This window comes from Erythranthe guttata, chromosome 3, assembly GCF_056151865.1.
Source record: "Erythranthe guttata isolate IM_541 chromosome 3, IM_541, whole genome shotgun sequence".
Taxonomy (NCBI): domain Eukaryota; kingdom Viridiplantae; phylum Streptophyta; class Magnoliopsida; order Lamiales; family Phrymaceae; genus Erythranthe; species Erythranthe guttata.
In genome coordinates, this window is record NC_142535.1 from 11,050,792 (window position 1) to 11,073,526 (window position 22,735).

At 39.3% G+C, this 22,735-nt stretch overlaps 1 protein-coding gene across 1 annotated transcript; it reads right to left on the bottom strand.

Moving 5' to 3' along the window:
- Positions 1 to 21,158: 21,158 nt before the first annotated feature.
- On the bottom strand, positions 21,159 to 21,662 carry LOC148771771 (uncharacterized). The gene has a single exon (XM_088815225.1). The coding sequence runs from the start codon at positions 21,660 to 21,662 to the stop codon at positions 21,159 to 21,161; it is 504 nt and encodes a 167-aa protein (XP_088671351.1).
- Between the last annotated feature and the right edge of the window lie 1,073 nt (positions 21,663 to 22,735).

Here is a 22,735-nt window from a genome sequence, read left to right on the forward strand (position 1 = left end):
TAATATCGTTACCAACTATCGTTACTTTACTTTAGACAATTTTTTTTCTTTTGATTTTTTTTTTATTTTTATAGCAGATTTGTATACATCGATGGCCTCGATTTATGATCTCTCTCTTTGCAAGATTCAATCCAGAGCTGATTACATTCAACATGAGTTGGAGGATATTGAAAGACATCGAAGGTTGAACCCAGAAAATGGAATTGCACAAACAAATGAGCACTTCTGCTATCTACAAGAAGAACTCCACTTTTTGGCAAATATTTTCGAAAATTTCAAGAGATGTCACATTCACAAACCACATCCGACCATCATTTATGAAGACAACGAGGTATTTACAGATTTTCGTATAAACGATGAGGTTGAGCACCTTGAGGGAATTATTCATCCCAGTTCTGTAGATACTTTTGTGTGTGATGAGAGTGGGATGAAGATGATGGTAGAGGAACTTGAAGAACGAAATCCTATCCACATTGCTACTCCGGATTTGAGTGTGAGCGAGGAGACGAGTTTCAGATTTGAGGTAGAGCTTACTCCAAAGCTCGAATATCTTGTGTACGAGTTTGAGAGATCGGTAGGCAAGCAACCCATCCTAGTCTCCTACCGACTGATTTCCAAAGCAAACGAAAAGTACCATGGGTTGGGATGGTCATTACAAGATTGCAATCTAGTCCACGATATGATTGCAAAGTATGTATCAAGACTGACGGATGGATGCGCAATCTACAAGGCTTTGGATTGGACATAATCCGTCCAAATTGTGTCGAGCCGTCGACTGTAAAACAGGCGCTGAATGGGAGGCAACCCATTATTTATTTTTCGTCATTTATTTTGTTAGTTTTCTTTTATTTTGCATTTTTTTTATTTAAAGCTAGATTTCACCCATTTTTCTTGATTTTTGCCGGTATCTTGTCCCCAAGGAAAGAAGAGTAAGAAGTCGGGAAATCTAGGCAATTCTGGCAATTCGCCCTCGGTGCCAAAATTCATGGCACCCCGTGCAACCAAAGAACACTTTCGCAACCGTAGAACACTGATCAATCTGCGGCACGACTGTTCAGGGCGTATTTCTTTCTCCTTTCTTTTATTTTTCGCATTGAGGGCAATGCATGATTTAAGTTTGGGGGTGAGTTTAGCTTATTTTGATTTGGTCTTTTGCATGCATATCATATAATTTAGTTTCATTTATGTATTTCAATTTCCGTAATTGTGTTATGTTTGTCACATGCATCTCATTTAGGATCGAGTGTAAGTTGCATTTCCGGATTCTATTGAAGCAAAGCAATTAATGAATTAGTAGATGGGCTAGTTGATTTTAAAATTGAAATTATGGATAACCGGCTAATTATAGATGAACCTTCCGACTGCGTTTTTGCAACTTGTGTGGATAGCCTTTCGAATCCTTTCCGATTAAGCTTGAGCGCACTTTTCTGAGGGGTATAATAGTCTGAGGTTTGGGGGGCGAGTTAGAATTGAATTATGTGTTCACGATTTGCAGTTGTTGGCTAAAAGTTCTATCAATGGTCTTTACGTTTTTATTTTATGTAAAAAAAAAAAAAAAAAAAAAAAAAAAAAAAAAAAGAGAAAAATAATAATTTGTGGTATTGTTGTGATTCACGCTCTGATTTCCCCGCCTTTCTGACTCGAGCTTAACCCGTTGGGTGCACCTCGTCGCCTAAGTCTCCCGAGCTGTCGAGCTTGGGGGTTTCTTGGACTAAAGTTCGATAAATGGGTCAGGGAGATAACACAGTGGTGTCGAGCCTTGCACGAGTCACGATTATTCCCGTTTCAAAAAAAAAAAAAAAAGAAAAAAGAAAAAAAGTTGTGATGAAAATCACCAAAAATATTGTTGTTGTCATTTTTTCTATTGAATAAATAGACCTACTTATGCCCAACTCGATTTTTTGAATTTCAGAATCAAAACTTACTTTTCACCCACATTTCTACTCAAAACCCTCGATGATTGTGTTTATTGTTTGATTACGGATTCTTGAGTCTATCTTTCATTTTGGTGTAGAAACAACTAATTGCGTCGGTAGGAAAGTCGAATATCTTAAGCCGTATGCCATTCTGAGATTTTAGGTTATCTAGCTCGTTTTATCTTTGGAATTAATTGTAATGCTTTGACCAATCTGGCAACTTTGTGGGTGTGTTGTCTGAAAACCCTCACGAGACACAACTCGTCCTTTGGGGGTACCCAGGGGTTCAACGGCTTGTTGCATACGCTAAATGCAATCGTGATTCCCTACGTTAATGGCCTAGGTTTAGTTTTTTGCTTTCGTCGTTTTTGTTTTTGGGTTGTAGTTTGTTTCGTTTTGATTTACTCGGGACGAGTAAAGATCTAAGTTTGAGGGTGTGATAAGTGTTCGTTTTGCACAACTTTTACTTATCTAATCTTCGTGTTTTGGTCTTCATTCGTCCGAGTTTTCGGCTTTATTTGTATATATTATGTTGTTTTTGTTTTATTTATATTTTAGGTAAAGAGAAGCTATTTTTGCCGATTCGAAACGATTTTGGAAGCGAAGCCGAGAACCAAACCAAACACGTGCAAAAGTGCATTCTCGCGGATTGTGGCAGTGTTTGGTATTTCAAGCATAACTTTTGCATACGACCTCCGATTGGGCTGATTCAAGTAGATTTAGAAAGCTAACTTCAAGGGCTACAACTTTTGTGAAATGCACAATTGTCGAATTCGGGCTGAAAAAGGGTGAAAAAAGTGTTTGAAGTTGATGCAGAGGCCAGATCGCGATCCAGAATCACCGGATCGCGATCTGGTGGCAAATTCCAGTAGCAGCGAAAAGTTGGGGCAGATCGCGATCCGCACTTCCTGGATCGCGATCTGGGAAGGCGGTGGGCAGTTTTCGAGGTTGCCAGATCGCGATCCAAGAAGCCCAGATCGCGATCTGGGCACAGAAATCGAGACTAGATATTTTTCTTTGATTTTTCACTATAAATAGAAGGTCTCTTTTTCATTTTTCGGGATCTCGATTATCTTTCGACTTTCTTCGGTTTTCTCTTCGGTTCTCGCCAGTTCTTCGCGGGAAGCTTCGACGAGGGTTTCGACTCGGGTTTTTCATAAGCTTTTCTTTACGTTTAGTTTATAATTTCTCGTGTTCTTCATTTTGATGCTATGTTTGTAATGAACTGAGCATTTTCTTTTAGGGGAAATGAAACCTTGTATATATTGATTTTGATTTCCAGATCTGTGATCTATTTGTCGTTCTTTGATTCTGTTTATGTTTTCCTGTATTAAATGCTTTCGATTGTTTGGCCAACAGTTGAATTGATTGTAAATGGGAATGAACTCGAGAGAGGATTTCTCGTTTGATTTTAGGAAAACATAGCTCGGGTTGTGGAAACGGAGACGTGATGCACCTCGGGTAGCCCTTAAGGACTTGACCTAAATGCTCTCTTAATATCAGGTTCTGAACGTGTTGGGTTTCGGGCACGCATACGCAGCGGAAAACAAAAATTTTACGTGATTTAAACGACTTTAAAGCACACAAGTACATGCCCGACAAATTAAATCAATTAATTGCGTACCTTTGCGCTTCCAGCGAAATTAAAAACAACATACATGCTAATAAATTTAACCGAATTTAAATCAATTAACATGCTCGCAATTTAAACCAAATAACATGCTCGCAACGATTTAATCGATTACACATAATCACATAAAATCATACAAACACAAGCATGAAATCATAGTTTAAATTAAACCCTAAAACGAAACTAGGGTTTCGAGTATTTACCTCTTGACGCGTGAGGTAGGAGCGAACGATTCGTCGTGATTACTACGGAAACCAATCCGTAGAATCGGGGCAGCAATGGAGCAGCAGCAGCGGCGGTGTGGCAGCTCACGGCGGCGCGTGTACAGCACGCGCGGTTGTGCGAGGCGGCGCGTGGGGCAGCGTGCGGCTTCGGCTCGTGCGTTGCTCCTCGATTCTTCGATCTACGGTCTTCCTCCTCTCGGATTTCACCTCGTATACTTCGATCTACTAAATCGTGGCACTAGACACGAAGTAGTTAGAATAAAACGGAAAGAAAATAAAGGAGAAAGAATACCGAACAAAAGCCGGCCGAGGAACGGCCGTTTCCGGCGACGGAGCGGCGGTGGTGGCGCGGTGGTGGCCGCGCGGAAGAGAGGGCGAGAGAGAGAGGGTGGCCGATTAGGGTTAGGGTTTTTGTATGTGTTTGTGCTAGGGTTATAAATCATGTATTTATAATCCCTAGCATGAAACCCTAGCGGGCTTAAGTTGGACTGGGCCCAACAGCTTAAGCTCGTTAGTTTCTTTAATCGCTAGTATCTCTCAATTCAATGATCGAAAAAATTGTAACGATTACAATTTCCGAGTCATTATAATTTTCTCGTCATTACGAGTGCCATCTCTTATTTTCCAACTTTCCAAAAGTGGAAACCCTAGTTCAGTGGACTTTCTAAATTTGGAAACTTCCCGATTTAGAAAGTTCACTAACATGTTCGCTTATTCTTTTCCTTTTCTTATTCTCATTCATAATTCCAAATTACGAATGTTGGACTGAATCATATTGACTTCCAATTATGCAAAGATAAACTATTTTATCTCTGACCGTTTATTCAAAGATCTCATGTGCACGAGCAGTGTGACCCTCGATGGTTCAGGTGTAAGCTAGCCGTGGGCCCACAACTCTTTGTGGTCAAAACTCGTCCCCTTCGAGTTACAATTAAGATGAAGCTCGTTTCACCTTAATCACCCAACGAATCAAGATTGGCGTCTAGCAACTACGCGTCATGATTCCCTAGATACAAATGAAGTGCCTGCAAGAACCTTCAGATATAGTTAACGTACAGTACGGTCCCTTCGATTCATATGTCCCGATCGAACTAGAGGCATTGGTTCATCGAGACCTCTTTATATGTTCAATAACGGTGCGATCGTTCTAAGTGTTGTAATCCTTACGTGCATGACTTAAAGAATCGAATTCTCTAATCATCACTTAGTCAGCTCTGGCCAGAGACTTAGAATGATTACAAACTTTCAGAACACACAGGACATCCAAGACTATTCTAGCGATCGAATCCCCGACTACAATGCACAGACCTCCCACTAGATTTCGGACTGCACGAACACTGGCCCTTGGGATGGTCCTCGGTGGAACTCAGGGACAGGTCACGATACAGCTGGTCCTCTAGTGAAGTCACGGTGATGTCTAGGTCATAAGGACTAATGGTGTACAACTATACCATAGATATCTCTACTCGATTATTGGGAACCACTTAGAGATTTCTAGGGTGAGGGAGTTCAGTGAACTCGTCAACTTACGAGCACCCACTTGTGCATGCCGATATCACAATACCGTTTACTGATCAGATGCAGTACACATACACTAAGTGCTAGTCTTAATGGGAAAGGCCGATATCCTCATTAGTGGCGTAACCCTTCGACTAGGAACACGTTTAACAGTTATAATACTTAAGTAAATATCTCACGATCCTAACGATCAATTACTAGTACTTGTAATAACTGTAAGGACTATATCTATGCTTGTGACAAAGGGACAAAGATATAGAATGCCAATGTGTTTTATCATTAATACGAATAAAGGTTCGTTTATTACAATAATAAATACGAAAGACCACAGCCACAAGTTGGCTTGTTGGTCACCTACTCTAACAATCTCCCACTTGACCTAAAGCCAACTACCCATAAACCGCAATCCCATCGACTCTCGATGTTTCTCATGGACCGATCTTGGTAAAGGCTTCGTGAAGGGGTCTGCAACGTTCTCTTCCGAGGTGACTCGTTCTACCTTAACTTCACCTCTATCAATGATCTCTCGGATCACGTGATACTTCCTCAGAATATGCTTCGACTTCTGATGAGATCGCGGCTCCTTAGCTTGTGCCACGGCTCCGGTGTTATCACAGTACAACGGTACTGGATCACTAGCATCAGGAATTACACCCAACTCTTGGATGAATTTCCTTATCCAAGTCCCTTCTTTTGCAGCTTCGGACGCTGCAATGTATTCCGCTTCGGTAGTGGAATCGGCCGTCGTGCTTTGCTTGGAACTCTTCCAACACACGGCACCACCATTAAGCGTGAATATAAATCCAGAATTCGACTTCGAGTCGTCCACATCCGATTGAAAACTAGAGTCAGTGAAACCCTCTAATTTCAACTCGGCACCCCCATAGACCAAAAATATATCCTTAGTTCTTCGCAAGTACTTGAGGATATCTTTCACGGCTTTCCAGTGAGCCGGGCCGGGGTTAGACTGATATCTGCTTGTGACACTCACAGCATACGCAATATCGGGTCTAGTACATAGCATGCCATACATTATGCTTCCTATGGCAGAAGCATAGGGCGTCCTTTTCATCTCCTCGATTTCACTAGGTGTTTGGGGACACATAGATTTTGAGAGACGAACCCCATGGGACATTGGCAAGAATCCCTTCTTGGATTCTTCCATGCTAAACCGTTTCATAACGGTGTCTATGTACAGGCTTTGGGACAAGCCAAGCATCTTTCTTGCTCTATCTCTATAGATGCGTATTCCCAATACGTAAGATGCTTCTCCCAAATCCTTCATTGAGAAACGTGTGGACAACCATGCTTTCGTTTGCTGTAACATTCCTACGTCATTCCCAATGAGTAGAATGTCATCAACGTAAAGCACTAGAAATATTACTGCCCTCCCACTAACCTTCTTGTATACACAAGGTTCCTCCGGATTCTTCTCAAAATCAAACTCTTTGATAGTTGAGTCGAATCTAATGTTCCAACTACGGGATGCTTGTTTCAATCCATAAATGGATCGCTGGAGCTTGCAAACCTTTTGCTCACTTCCAGAAGATATGAAGCCTTCCGGCTGCGCCATGTAAATTTCTTCCTCAATATCTCCATTAAGGAAGGCGGTCTTCACATCCATTTGCCATATCTCGTAGTCGTACCACGCAGCTATGGCCAGCAAAATCCTAATGGACTTCAGCATCGCGACCGGCGAAAAGGTTTCCTCATAGTCAACACCTTGCCTTTGAGTGTATCCTTTTGCTACCAATCTAGCTTTATAGGTCGACACCTTTCCATCCACTCCAATTTTCTTCTTATAGATCCACTTGCAGCCTATAGGAACAATTCCTTTAGGTGGATCTACCAAGGTCCATACCTTGTTGGAGTACATGGAGTCCATTTCGGATTTCATGGCAGTTAGCCAATGTCCCATGTCCGCATCCGATACGGCCTCATTGTATGTTCTTGGATCTCGTCCAAGATCAACATGATCTTCATCATTTTCGAGGAGGAATAACCTGTCCGGTATTTTCCGAACTCTTTCGGATCTACGTACCGTAGGTTCAGGAGGTATATTAGTGGTTTGTTGTATTGGTTCGATTACTTGTTCTTGCGTTTGAACTTCATTTTGTGGTTCTTGAACTATTTCAAGTTCTATCATGCTGCCCTTTCTATCGGATAGAAACTCCCTTTCCAAAAAGGTGGCATTTCTCGAAACAAACGTCTTTGCTTCTCTTACATAGTAGAACTCGTATCCCATCGAGTCTTCGGGATACCCCACAAAATAGCACAAGTCGGATTTACTATCCAACTTATCTCCCACTAATCGCTTCACATAAGCGGGACAACCCCATATCCTAATATGTTTGTAATTGGGTTTCCGGGAATGCCAAAGTTCATAAGGTGTGGATTTAACTGCTTTGGTGTTAACTCTATTCAGCAAATACGCGGCAGTACGGAGTGCATGACCCCACAAGTATGCCGGTAAGTTTGTGAACCCCATCATTGATCGAACCATATCTAATAAAGTTCGATTCCGACGTTCGGACACTCCATTAAGTTGAGGAGTTCCCGGTGGAGTCCATTGGGACTGTATCCCATTTTCTTTTAGATAGTCAATGAACTCGATGCTCAAGTATTCCCCACCACGATCGGATCGCAGCTTCTTAATACTTCGTCCGAGTTGCTTTTCTACTTCATGTCTAAAATCTTTGAACCTTTCAAATGTTTCAGACTTGTACTTCATCAAGTACACATACCCATACCTAGAATAATCGTCGGTAAAGGTGGCGAAGTAGTTATATCCACCCTTCGCACTAACACTTAGTGGACCACATACGTCTGTATGGATCAAATCCAAAAGACCCTCGGCTCGTTCCATTTTCCCTTTGTAGGGTGACTTGGTCATTTTCCCTTTAAGGCAAGATTCACAAATTTGTAGTGATTTCACGTCCTCCAAAGAGAACAGTCCTTCACTAACAAAATCGTTCATCCTTCTTAAAGTGACATGACCTAATCTAGCGTGCCAAAGTTGTGCGGGGTTTTGACCTATCTCCTTACGTTTTGCTGAATTTCGCCTTAGGGGCCCCCACTACCTTCACCCACTTCGAACTTGCTGTTTGGAAAGGGAACTCTTTCATTTTTCTTCTTTTAGGAAGAACTCTTCTTTCTAGAAGTAACAGCAATGAGAACAGACTTCTCTTTCTTAATGGTGGACTCGAAACTGACCAACATGTTCATTAACTAATCCAAGGGAGGGTCTAGTTTGTTCATGTTGAAGTTCACTATGAACAATTCATAGGAACTAGGAAGAGACAACAGGATCAAATCCAACGAGAGCTCGGCCGGGAGGGTGACATCGAGATGCATTAGCTTTTCAAGGAGAGTGATCATTTTGAGACAGTGCTCGTGGACCGAAGTCCCTTCGCGCAGTCTCGCTGTGATCAACTCCTTTGTAGCAATGTACCTCGATGACCTAATATTCTCACTATACATGCTATCGAGATGAGCCTTTATATCGAAAGCATGCATGTGAGACTCATATTTCCTCGCAAGCGCGGGCTCCATGGCGGCTATCATATAGCACCTAGCATGTGTGTCATCTTTCTTCCAAGCTTCATAAGTTTCCTTTTCAGCACCAGTCGCTGTGGCAGGTATAGTGGCGGGAAGTCTCTCGTTCAAAACATAGAGACGCCCCTCAACGGTTAGCACAAGCTTAAGCATACGCAACCAATCCAGGTAATTAGGGCCATTGAGTTTATTGTCGAGGATTGACATTATGGGATTCTTAGACATGATTATCTGAGAGGTATAGGGAAGAGGATTATTAGAGATTCGCGTTAAATGATAGTTACAATTAAATGTTTGGACTTATGTTATTTAATTGTTCTCCCACTAATTTTATCGAGTTCCACTTCCCTCTAGTAGACAAACGAGAAAACTGATTTTTCTTAATGGGCTTTAGGTCCAATAGACAAATATAACCCGTAGTTAATCTAGCCCGATTATATTTGCCCAAAGGTAGATCACAATCAATCATATCCACAATATGACCCTAAATTAATTTTCCTCACACTTGATAATGACCTAAGTTAATCTCGCGAATATCAAAATCGTCGTGTGTCAAGTCTAACCTACCAATCAAAGATGCTCATAGAACTCGATTATGCCAAACTAATGCAGTCCCTAGTTAATCTAGCCGACCACGTTAATTCAACATAACCCTTTTCTATGGCTACCTTCATCATTATGTCAATTGAATTACAACTTACTCTACCATAGCACTCCCCGCTAACACGGCTTACTGCACTATAGTAAAGGGCTACACATAATCCAACCGTTGGCAGAAGGAAAGAAATAACTCAACAGATTGGGTTTTTCTTTATAGCTTGAAATGATTCTTAATTAAAAGAATGAGGGGTTTTGATTAAGTGTTTTATCTCATCAGAAGGTTTTGGATTGGTCTATGTGATTCCTACATCTATGTTCTCTAAAGGTATATGGAAAACGCATATTGTCCTAAGAGGAACATACGACCTAATTTCATAATTAATTACATTAATTAATTATCGAGTTTTCAAAATAATTATAGAACCTCAACTAGCATAAGTCATTCAAATAATGTTGAGGTACTACTAATTAAGTTGAACTTATAATCAATATTATATATGTGTTCTATTAATTGAAATCAATTTAACAATTTAAATTAATTAATTAATCTAACACCTATTTACTAAAATAGATGATTGTCGATCCAATTATCTAATTGGGATTAATTGAAAATAATTTTCCAAAAATTAAAATCAATTTGTTTTAAGTTTAATTTTAGAAATCTGAAATATTTTTTTTTTTTTTTTTTTTTTTTTTTTTTATTTTTTTATTTTTTCAGTGGTCCGGTTCGGCCCAACCGGTCTGACCGGTTCGGACCGAATCGGGCCGGTTCTGTCCGGTCCAGCTGACCCAAATCAGTGGGCCGGGTCAGTCGGACCGAGAACCGGTCTGACCGACCCGAATCCACTTCGATTCGGTCAACTAAACCGCACACAACCATCGAACCGGCCGGTTCGGCCGGTTCGATCCGAACATTTAAAAACCGACATTTTAAAAACAATTTCAGATCCGATTTTCCAATTTTAAACAATTTTAAAGCTGGAAAAATTCTAAACAATATTTCAAAAATATTTTAAACTTACGAAAACTCCCAATTACATAATACGACAATCGCTACTTTAATAAATCGAACATGCATATTAAAATGAAACGCAATTAATTGCGCAACGAGCTCTGATACCACTGTTGGGTTTCGGGCACGCATACGCAGCGGAAAACAAAAATTTTACGTGATTTAAACGACTTTAAAGCACACAAGTACATGCCCGACAAATTAAATCAATTAATTGCGTACCTTTGCGCTTCCAGCGAAATTAAAAACAACATACATGCTAATAAATTTAACCGAATTTAAATCAATTAACATGCTCGCAATTTAAACCAAATAACATGCTCGCAACGATTTAATCGATTACACATAATCACATAAAATCATACAAACACAAGCATGAAATCATAGTTTAAATTAAACCCTAAAACGAAACTAGGGTTTCGAGTATTTACCTCTTGACGCGTGAGGTAGGAGCGAACGATTCGTCGTGATTACTACGGAAACCAATCCGTAGAATCGGGGCAGCAATGGAGCAGCAGCAGCGGCGGTGTGGCAGCTCACGGCGGCGCGTGTACAGCACGCGCGGTTGTGCGAGGCGGCGCGTGGGGCAGCGTGCGGCTTCGGCTCGTGCGTTGCTCCTCGATTCTTCGATCTACGGTCTTCCTCCTCTCGGATTTCACCTCGTATACTTCGATCTACTAAATCGTGGCACTAGACACGAAGTAGTTAGAATAAAACGGAAAGAAAATAAAGGAGAAAGAATACCGAACAAAAGCCGGCCGAGGAACGGCCGTTTCCGGCGACGGAGCGGCGGTGGTGGCGCGGTGGTGGCCGCGCGGAAGAGAGGGCGAGAGAGAGAGGGTGGCCGATTAGGGTTAGGGTTTTTGTATGTGTTTGTGCTAGGGTTATAAATCATGTATTTATAATCCCTAGCATGAAACCCTAGCGGGCTTAAGTTGGACTGGGCCCAACAGCTTAAGCTCGTTAGTTTCTTTAATCGCTAGTATCTCTCAATTCAATGATCGAAAAAATTGTAACGATTACAATTTCCGAGTCATTATAATTTTCTCGTCATTACGAGTGCCATCTCTTATTTTCCAACTTTCCAAAAGTGGAAACCCTAGTTCAGTGGACTTTCTAAATTTGGAAACTTCCCGATTTAGAAAGTTCACTAACATGTTCGCTTATTCTTTTCCTTTTCTTATTCTCATTCATAATTCCAAATTACGAATGTTGGACTCAATCATATTGACTTCCAATTATGCAAAGATAAACTATTTTATCTCTGACCGTTTATTCAAAGATCTCATGTGCACGAGCAGTGTGACCCTCGATGGTTCAGGTGTAAGCTAGCCGTGGGCCCACAACTCTTTGTGGTCAAAACTCGTCCCCTTCGAGTTACAATTAAGATGAAGCTCGTTTCACCTTAATCACCCAACGAATCAAGATTGGCGTCTAGCAACTACGCGTCATGATTCCCTAGATACAAATGAAGTGCCTGCAAGAACCTTCAGATATAGTTAACGTACAGTACGGTCCCTTCGATTCATATGTCCCGATCGAACTAGAGGCATTGGTTCATCGAGACCTCTTTATATGTTCAATAACGGTGCGATCGTTCTAAGTGTTGTAATCCTTACGTGCATGACTTAAAGAATCTAATTCTCTAATCATCACTTAGTCAGCTCTGGCCAGAGACTTAGAATGATTACAAACTTTCAGAACACACAGGACATCCAAGACTATTCTAGCGATCGAATCCCCGACTACAATGCACAGACCTCCCACTAGATTTCGGACTGCACGAACACTGGCCCTTGGGATGGTCCTCGGTGGAACTCAGGGACAGGTCACGATACAGCTGGTCCTCTAGTGAAGTCACGGTGATGTCTAGGTCATAAGGCCTAATGGTGTACAACTATACCATAGATATCTCTACTCGATTATTGGGAACCACTTAGAGATTTCTAGGGTGAGGGAGTTCAGTGAACTCGTCAACTTACGAGCACCCACTTGTGCATGCCGATATCACAATACCGTTTACTGATGAGATGCAGTACACATACACTAAGTGCTAGTCTTAATGGGAAAGGCCGATATCCTCATTAGTGGCGTAACCCTTCGACTAGGAACACGTTTAACAGTTATAATACTTAAGTAAATATCTCACGATCCTAACGATCAATTACTAGTACTTGTAATAACTGTAAGGACTATATCTATGCTTGTGACAAAGGGACAAAGATATAGAATGCCAATGTGTTTTATCATTAATACGAATAAAGGTTCGTTTATTACAATAATAAATACGAAAGACCACAGCCACAAGTTGGCTTGTTGGTCACCTACTCTAACAGAACGGAGACGTCGGACCTGTGGGTAGACTCTAACTACACTGGAGACGGGGGTTAGGGTACTTTAGTGTCTGGGTTAGCGAACATAGAATTGACAATAGATTTCGATTTGTAGATCTTTATCGATAGTACACTGGTGGATTTTACCCTAGAAGCCATCACACGTCAGAATTCTTCGCTTATACTGGCGGACCGTTGCTTTTATTATTGTTTGTTTATTTTTAGCTTCATTTCTCCCATCTCATCCTTTCGACCGTCTAAATAAAGTTTAGGATAGTATAATTACGGTACTTGGTAGATTTAGGAACTTAATTCCCTGTGGATCGATATCTGGAATTCACTATTCTACAAAACGCGATACTGTACACTTGCGGTAATATATACGTAGGTTTTACGCGTATCAATCTCAGATCACGAAATCTCCGAACGCAAGAAAATACATGAAATATTGTACCGCACTCCCTATTAAAAATAACTAATGGAAAACACACTCTCACACACATAATATTATATCCTTTTATCGGCATTATCGTTTAATAAGAAAACATATTTGGAACAGGATTCCAGGATGCTAGGAGGATGGGTGAAACGAGTGAACCAGAGGCCGCTTACCGAAAAATTTCATGGATACAAAGACAAGTAATACTACGTACTAGGTGTCGTTCTCAAGAGCATATCGATAAAAAAACATGAAGCTCTAAGATATAGAGTAACTGAGAAACTCTGCGCCAACAAGGAGTGTGAACTGCGCCAACAAGGAGTGTGAACTACCAAGTTGAGGAAGGTTGCAAGCATGAAGAGTGTCCGGTGCAAAACACAGAGTACGACCTACGCCGATGAATGCACTATGCATATTAGTTATTAGCTATTCTCGTTTTGCTTAATAATGTGACCTTATGCACTAATGGAAAATACATTTTTTATTGCAAAATTAGCGCAAGGAATGTGCATAACGAGTTATTAAATTTGCGCAAGAAAGACATAGGCCGGGTTATAAATTTTGCGCAAGAAACATACATAAGGAGTTATTGGTTTCGCGCAAAAAAAAAAAAAAAAAAACAGATTATTAAGTTTGCGCAAGAAATGTATATAACGAGTTATTAATTATTCGCAAGAAATCTACTAACTCGTTCGCTTTTGTAAATTAAGGTCACAATAAAAATATGTTATTTTACTTACATTTTTATATAAAATAAAAAATATTTAATTCAAATAGTCGTAGAGGTAAAATTCAAACTCAGAAAAAATAATAAATAAAGAATTGTCAATATATTTTTTCCTTCGAATTTTGCAGTAAGCATATTCAAGTGAAGAAAACTTCAAGGTAGTTTAATTAAAAGTCATTTCAAACATCAACTCAAGTGCAGATAGTCAAAACATAATTATGACAAAATATGTACTCTCAGATCAAGAAATCTTCGAATGCAAGAAAATACTTGAAATTTTGTACCGCACTCCCTATTAAAAATATCTAATGGAAAACACACTCTCACACACACATAATATTATATCCTTTTATCACCATTATCGTTTAATAAGAAAATAGATTTGGAACATAATTCCAGGATGCTAGGAGGATGGGTGAAACGAGTGAACCAGAGGCCACTTACCGAAAAAATTTCTGGATACAAAGACAAGAAATACTACGCACCAGATGTCGATCTCAAGAGCATATGGATAAAAAACCATGAAGCTCTAAGATATAGAGTAACTGAGAAACTCTGCGCCAATCGGAAGTGTACACTACCAAGTTGAGGAAGGTTACAAGCATGAAGAGTTTCCGGTGCAAAACACAGAGTACGACCTACGCCGATGAATGCACTATGGTTATTAGTTATTAGCTATTCTCGTTTTGCTGAATAATGTGACCTTATGCACTAATGACAAATAAAGTTTTATTGCAAAATTAGCGCAAGGAATGTGCATAACGAGTTATTAATTTTGCGCAAGAAAGACATAGGCCGGGTTATAAATTTTGCGCAATAAACGTACATATGGAGTTATTGGTTTAGCGCAAAAATACAAAAAAAAAAAAAACAGATTATTAAGTTTGAACAAGAAATGTATATAACGTGTTATTAATTGTGCGCAAGAAATTTACTAACTCGTTCGTTTTTGTAAATTAAGGACACAATAAATATATTATTTTACTTACATTTTATGTAAAATATAAAATATCTAATTCAAAAAGTCTTAGAGGTAAAATTCAAACTCAGAAAAAATAATAAATAAAGAATTGTCAATATATTTTTTCCTTCCAATTTTGCAGTAAGTATATTCAAGTGAAGAAAATTTCAATACAGTTTAATTAAAAGCCATTTCAAACATCAACTCAAGTGCAGATAGTCAAAACATAATTACGACAAAATATGTAATCTCAGATCACGAAATCTCCGAACGCAAGAAAATACTTGAAATGTTGTACAACACTCCCTATTAAAAATAACTAATGGAAAACACACTCTCACACACATAATATTATATCCTTTCATCGCCATTATCGTTTAATAAGAAAATAGATTTGGAACATGATTTCCGGATGCTAGGAGGATAGGTGAAACTAGTAAGCCAGAGGCCGCTTACCGAAAAATTTCCTGGATACAAAGACAAGAAATACTACGCACCAGGTGTCGATCTCAAGAGCATATCGATAAAAAAACATGAAGCTCTAAGATATAGATTAACTGAGAAACTCTGCGGCAACAAGGAGTGTGAACTATCAAGTTGAGGAAGGTTACAAGCATGAAGAGTTTCCAGCGCAAAACACAGAGTACGACCTACGCCGATGAATGCACTATGCTTATTAGTTATAAGCTATTCTTGTTTTGCTGAATAATGTGACCTTATGCACCAATGACAAATACATGTTTTATTGCAAAATTAGCGCAAGGAATGTGCATAACGAGTAATTAATTTTGCGCAAGAAAGACATAGGCCGGGTAATAAATTTTGCGCAAGAAACATACGTAAAGAGTTATTGGTTTCGCGCAAAAAAAAAAAAAAAAAAAAACAGATTATTTAGTTTGCACAAGAAATGTATATAACGAGTTATTAATTATTCGCAAGAAATCTACTAACTCGTTCGCTTTTGTAAATTAAGGTCACAATAAAAATATGTTATTTTACTTACATTTTTATATAAAATAAAAAAATATTTAATTCAAATAGTCTTAGAGGTAAAATTCAAACTCAGAAAAAATAATAAATAAATAATTGTCAATATATTTTTTCCTTCCAATTTTGCAGTAAGCATATTCAAGTGAAAAAAGCTTCAAGGCAGTTTAATTAAAAGCCATTTCAAACATCAACTCAAGTGCAGATAGTCAAAACATAATTACGACAAAATATGTACTCTCAGATCACGAAATCTCCGAATGCAAGAAAATACTTGAAATGTTGTACCACACTCCCTATTAAAAATAACTAATGGAAAACACACTCTCACACACATAATATTATATCCTTTCATCGCCATTATCGTTTAATAAGAAAATAGATTTGGAACATGATTCCAGGATGCTAGGAGGATGGGTGAAACGAGTGAACCAGAGGCCGCTTACCGAAAAATTTACCGGATACAAAGACAAGAAATACTACGCACCAGGTGTCGATCTCAAGAGCCTATCGATAAAAAAACATGAAGATCTAAGATATAGAGTAACTGAGAAACTCTGCGGCAACAAGGAGTGTGAACAACCAAGTGGAGGAAGGTTACAAACATGAAGAGTTTCCGGTGCAAAATACAGAGTACGACCTACGCCGATGAATGCACTATACTTATTAGTTTTTAGCTATTCTCGTTTTGCTGAATAATGTGACCTTATGCACTAATGACAAATACATGTTTTATTGCAAAATTAGCGCAAGGGATGTGCATAACGAGCTATTAATTTTGCGCAAGAAAGACATAGGCCGGGTTATAAATTTTGCGCAAGAAACGAAACATAAGGAGTTATTGATTTCGTGCAAAAATATTAAAAAAAAACAGATTATCAAGTTTGCGCAAGAAATGTAAACGAGTTATTAATTGTGAGCAAGAAATCTACTAACTCGTTCGTTTTCTTAAGTTAAGGACACAATCAAAATATGTTATTTTACTTATATTTTTATATAAAATATAAAATATTTAATTCAAATAGTCTTAGAGGTAAAATTCAAACTAATTGTCAATATATTTTTTCCTTCCAATTTTGCAGTACGCATATTCAAGTGAACAAAACTTCAAGGCAATTTAATTAATAGCCATTTCAATCATCAACTCAAGTGCAGACATTCAAAACATAATTACGACAAAATATGTAATCTCAGATCACCAAATCTCCGAACGCAAGAAAATACTTGAAATTTTGTACCGCACTCCCTATTAAGAATAACTAATGGAAAACACACTCTCACACACATAATATTATATGCTTTCATCGCCATTATCGTTTAATAAGAAAATAGATTTGGAACATGATTCCCGGATGCTAGGAGGATGGGTGAAACGAGTGAACGAGAGGCCGCTTACTGAAAAATTTCCTGGATACAAAGACAAGAAATACTACGCACCAGGTGTCGATCTCAAGTGCATAACGATAAAAAAACATGAAGCTCTAAGATATAGAGTAACTGAGAAACTGTGTGGCAACAAGGAGTGTGAACTACCAAGTTGAGGAAGGTTACAAGCATGAAGAGTTTCCGGTGCAAAACACAGAGTACGACCTACGCCGATGAATGCACTATGCTTATTAGTTATTAGCTATTCTTGTTTTGCTGAATAATGTGACTTTATGCACTAATGACAAATACATGTTTTATTGCAAAATTAGTGCAAGGAATGTGCATAACGAGTTATTATTTTTGGGCAAGAAAGAAATAGGCTGGGTTATAAATTTTGCGCAAGAAATGTACATAAAGAGTTATTGGTTTCGTGCAAACATATTAAAAAAATCAGATTCTTAAGTTTGCGCACGAAATGTCTATAACGAGTTGTTAATTGTTCGCAAGAAATCTACTAACTCGTTCGTTTTTGTAAATTAAGGACACTATAAATATGTTATTTTACTTACATTTTCATATAAAATATAAAATATTTAATTCAAATAGTCTTAGGGGTAAAATTCAAACTCCGAAAAAATAATAAATAAAGAATTGTCAATATATTTTTTCCTTCCAAATTTGCAGTAAGCATATTCAAGTGAAGAAAACTTCAAGAAAGTTTTATTAAAAGCCATTTCGAACATCAACTCAAGTGCAGATAGTCAAAACATAATTACGACAAAATATGTAATCTCAGATCACGAAATCTCCGAACGCAAGAATTACTTGAAATTTTGTACCGCATTCTCTATTAAAAATAACTAATGGAAAACACACTCTCACACACATAATATTATATCCTTTCATCGCCATTATCGTTTAATAACGAAACAGATTTGGAACATGATTATAGGATGCTAGGAGGATGGGTGAAACGAGTGAACCAGAGGCTGCTTGCCGAAAAATTTTCTGGATACAAAGACAAGAAGTACTACGCACTAGGTGTCGATCTCAAGAGTATATCGATAAATAAACATGAAGGTCTAAGATATAGAGAAACTGAGAAACTCTGCGGCAACAAGGAGTGTGAACTACCAAGTTGAGGAAGGTTTCAAGCATGAAGAGTTTCCGGTGCAAAACACAGAGTACGACCTACGCCGATGAATACACTATGCTTATTAGTTATTAGCTATTCTCATTTTGCCGAATCATGTGAACCTTATACACTAATTACAAATACATGTTTTATTGCAAAATTAGCGCAAGGAATGTGCATAACGAGTTATTAATTTTGCGCAAGAAAGACATAGGCCGGGTTATAAATTTTGCGCAAGAAACATACATAAGGATTTGTTAGTTTCGCGCACAAATATTAAGAAAAACAAATTATTAAGTTTGCGCAAGAAATGTGTATGATGAGTTATTAATTGTACGCAAGAAATCTACTAACGGGTTCGTTTATTTAAACTAAGGACACAATAAATATGTTATTTTACTTATATTTTCATATAATATAGAAATTATGTCATTCAAATAGTCTTAGAGGCAAAATTCTGACGCAAAAAAATAATAAATAAAGAATTATCAGTATATTTTTTCCTACCAATTTTGCATTAAGCGTATTCAAGTGAAGAAAACTTCGAGACAGTTTAATTAAAAGGTATTTCAAACATCAACACTAGTGCATATAGTCAAAACATAATTACCACAAAATATGTATTCTCCAACCACGAAATCTCCGAATGCAAGAAAATATTTAAAAATTTGCACCGCATTCCCTATTAAAATTAAGTAATGGAAAACACACGCTCACACACATAACATTATATCATTTCATCGACATAATCGTTAAATAGGAAAATAGATTTGGAACATGATTCCTGGATGCTAAGAGGATGGGTGAAACGAGTGAACCAGAGGCCGCTTACTAGAAAATTTTGGATACAACGATAACAAATAATACGCACAATGTATCTATCTCAAGAGCATTTCGAAAAAAAAAAGCATGAAGCTCTAAGATATAGATACACTGAGAAACTCTGCGGCAACGAGGAGTGTGAACTACCAAGCAGAGGAAGGTTACAAGCATGAAGAGTGATGATGCTAAAAATAGATCACCTTAAATAAATGAGGTTGGATGGTCCTGAGATACCTGCGAACAGAGAACACGTGAACTAGGCCGGGGGTTGATCCGGCGGAAACCCCTCCGATGCTCAAGTCAGACGTGCGGATATTGAAGTAGGTTAGAGAATAAGAATTGTCGTATTACTCAGATAATAGGGCCTTCCGTTAATAAATGAGTTTTGTCCTTATTTATACCTTGTCGATTGGGTTGTGGTTAATTTTTGGGGCCAAACCTTATTTGAAGGTACTTGGGTGTTCGGAACCTTGTACGTAGAGAAATAGTAGGCTAATTGGGTTGGCCTAATTAGGCATATCATTAGCTCCCCACTCTCGAGTCGATGTGGGAGCCAAGTCGAAAAGGGTACCGGATCGTGTCGAGATTAGATTGGTGTTGTAGTGTTACGTTAATCATTGCGTGGAGTGGATAAATAATAATTTTTACTTATCCGTTTGAGAGCGCGCGCGATTTGGTGAAGCGCGTTGAAATTCGCGCGCAATTTGGTGAAGCATGTTGAAATTCGCGGGCGATTTGCAGAAGCGCATAAGAATCCGTGTGAGATTTAATGGAGTGCGTCGAAATTCGCGCGTGATATGATGTGGAGGAGGAGCTGATGCACGATTTGATGGAGTAGAAAAGGCTGCTAAGCATTGGAATTCGCGCGGGCTTGGTGGACTGACGCGTGATTGGATGGTGGGCGCGCGATTTGACAGCCTCGAGATACGTACGGGTGCATGCGTGGTATGCGCGGAGAGAAGGGTACGGGCACGTGCTATGCACGCTCAGATAGAGAGGGCGCTGACCACGTGTGCTGCAGGCGCGGAGAGAGACTCCTCGCAGTAACGATATGCGTGTGACACACACGCGCGCGTGGGCGCGTGGGTGCCACGCGCGCTTTGTGCAGATTTTTTTTTCTTTTTTTTGGCAGTCGCGCGGACCGAGGCGCGCAATTGGCAATCGCGCGGCTGCCAGACGCGCATGCTGTGCACGCGATTTTTCATTTTTTTTTAAAAGGCACGTGGCCTGAGGGGTACGAAATTGTAGGTTCTTCGTTTTGCCTTCATACTTGAAGTAGATGGGTTTGCCCACTATTATTTCATTTGATGTTTATCTTGTATCGCATTGACATTGGTTTGACGCGTTGCTTGTATGTGTTTACATTTAGGATTGTGCGTAATGTACTTGATGAGTGAATCAACCTCTCAAGATTTTTTGTTTTGATGGGGATCGTGCCCCTTGTTAGATCTCATGGGTCACAAGTATGTTAGGACTGTGTCCACGTTTTAAATGTAGGACCCAATGAAGACATATATAGAAGTTTATGAAATCAAGCTGACCAGGCTATATAGATTATCATAACATCTCTAAGTGTTCTCAGGGCTAATGTTGACTTGAGCAAATAATTATGCAGTAGTAGAGCAATAACACCAAGTGTAAGGGAAATAACTTGTTTTATTCATTGCTTGAAAATGTGAAGGTTACAAGCCTACTTGAGGCGAACGTAACTAAACAAGTAGGGAGCGAATCGCTTAAAATAACTAAACTTGTACTAAATATATGATGTAGGTGTTTAGTCCAATTGATGTAGAGAGGTAAGGGGATGCATCATCCTTAAGGTAGGATAGTCCTCCGGTTTGGAATGATGCGATCACTAACAATGTTATGGGCTCGAGAGACTCCAAGTGTCATTGACATCATTGGATGTTCAGGGATGTAGAAGGAGATTTTCAATGAGATGTCGACGATTGTCGTCGGCCATCTCGTCGCCAGGCGTTGAAGTGATCTTCATCTCTTTTCCTCTTGGTAGGAGGGAGGGCCGAAGCCTCTTCGATGCGCACATGTTTCTCAGCGCGACTTAGTAGCTCTTTCAGAGTGGTTGGATGTCTTCCTACAATAGACTCCTTGAATCTACCTTCCTTCAAGTTTTGTTGAATGATTCCAGAGACCATGCGTCCTCCCACGTTAGGAACTTCGTGAGTTGCCTCCACAAATCGTTGAATGTAGTTGCGGAGGGTTTCGCCCTCTCTCTGGGTGATAGTGAAGAGGTACACGGGAGTCTTAGCGTACTCTTTGGTGATAGCGAAATGGTGGGTGAAGCGATCTGTTAGATGGGAGAGAGCTTCAATTGACTCAGTGGACAAGGAGTTGAACCAGCTCAATGCTCGTTTGGAGAGCGTTGTGCGAAACATCTTGCACATCGCCGCTTCAGTTGGGCCATATAGATCTGCCATGGCGTAGAACTTTTCAAGGTGCTCATGTGGGTCACTAGTTTCATCGAACTGCGGTAGACCCGAGACCTTTATCCGTTGGGGTAGTTGTTAGAGTAGGTGACCAACAAGCCAATATATGGCAGTGGTCTTTCATATTTATTATGGTAATAAATAAACCTTTTTTCTTATTAATGATAAAACACCTTGGCATTATATATCTTTGTCCCTTTGTCACAAGCATAGATATAGTCCTTACAGTTATTACAAGTACTAGTAATTGATCGTTAGGATCGTGAGATATTTACTTATGTATTATAACTGTTAAACATGTTCCTAGTCGAAGGGTTACGCCACCAATGAGGATATCGGCCTTTCCCATTAAGAGACTAGCACTTAGTGTATGTGTACTGCATGTCATCAGTAAACAGTATTGTGATATCGGCATGCATAAGTGGGTGCTCGTAAGTTGACGAGTTCACTGAACTCCCCTACCCTAGAAATCTCTAAGTGGTTCACAATAATCGAGTAGAGATATTTGTGGTATAGTTGTACACCATTAGTCCTTATGACCTAGACATCACCATGACTTCATTAGAGGACCAGTTGTATCGTGACCGGTCCCTGAGTTCCACCGAGGACCACCCCAAGGGCCAGTGTTCGTGCAGTCCGAAATCTAGTGGGAGGTCTGTGCATTGTAGTTGGGGATTCGATCGCTAGAATAGTCTTGGATGTCCTGTGTGTTCTTATAGTTTGTAATCTCTCTAAGTCTCTGGCCAGAGCTGACTAAGTGATGATTAGAGAATTCGATTCTCTAAGTCATGCACGTAACGATTACAACACTTAGAACGATCGCACCGTCATTGAACAAATAAAGAGGTCTCGATGAACCAATGCCTCTAGTTCAATCGGGACATATGAATCGAAGGGATCGTATTGTACGCTAACTATATCTGAAGGTTCTTGCAGGCACTTCATTTGTATCTAGATAATCATGATGCGTAGTTGCTAGACGCCAATCTTGATTCGTTGGGTGATTAAGGTGAAACGAGTTTCATCTTAATCGTAACTCTAAGGAACGAGTTTTGACCACAAAG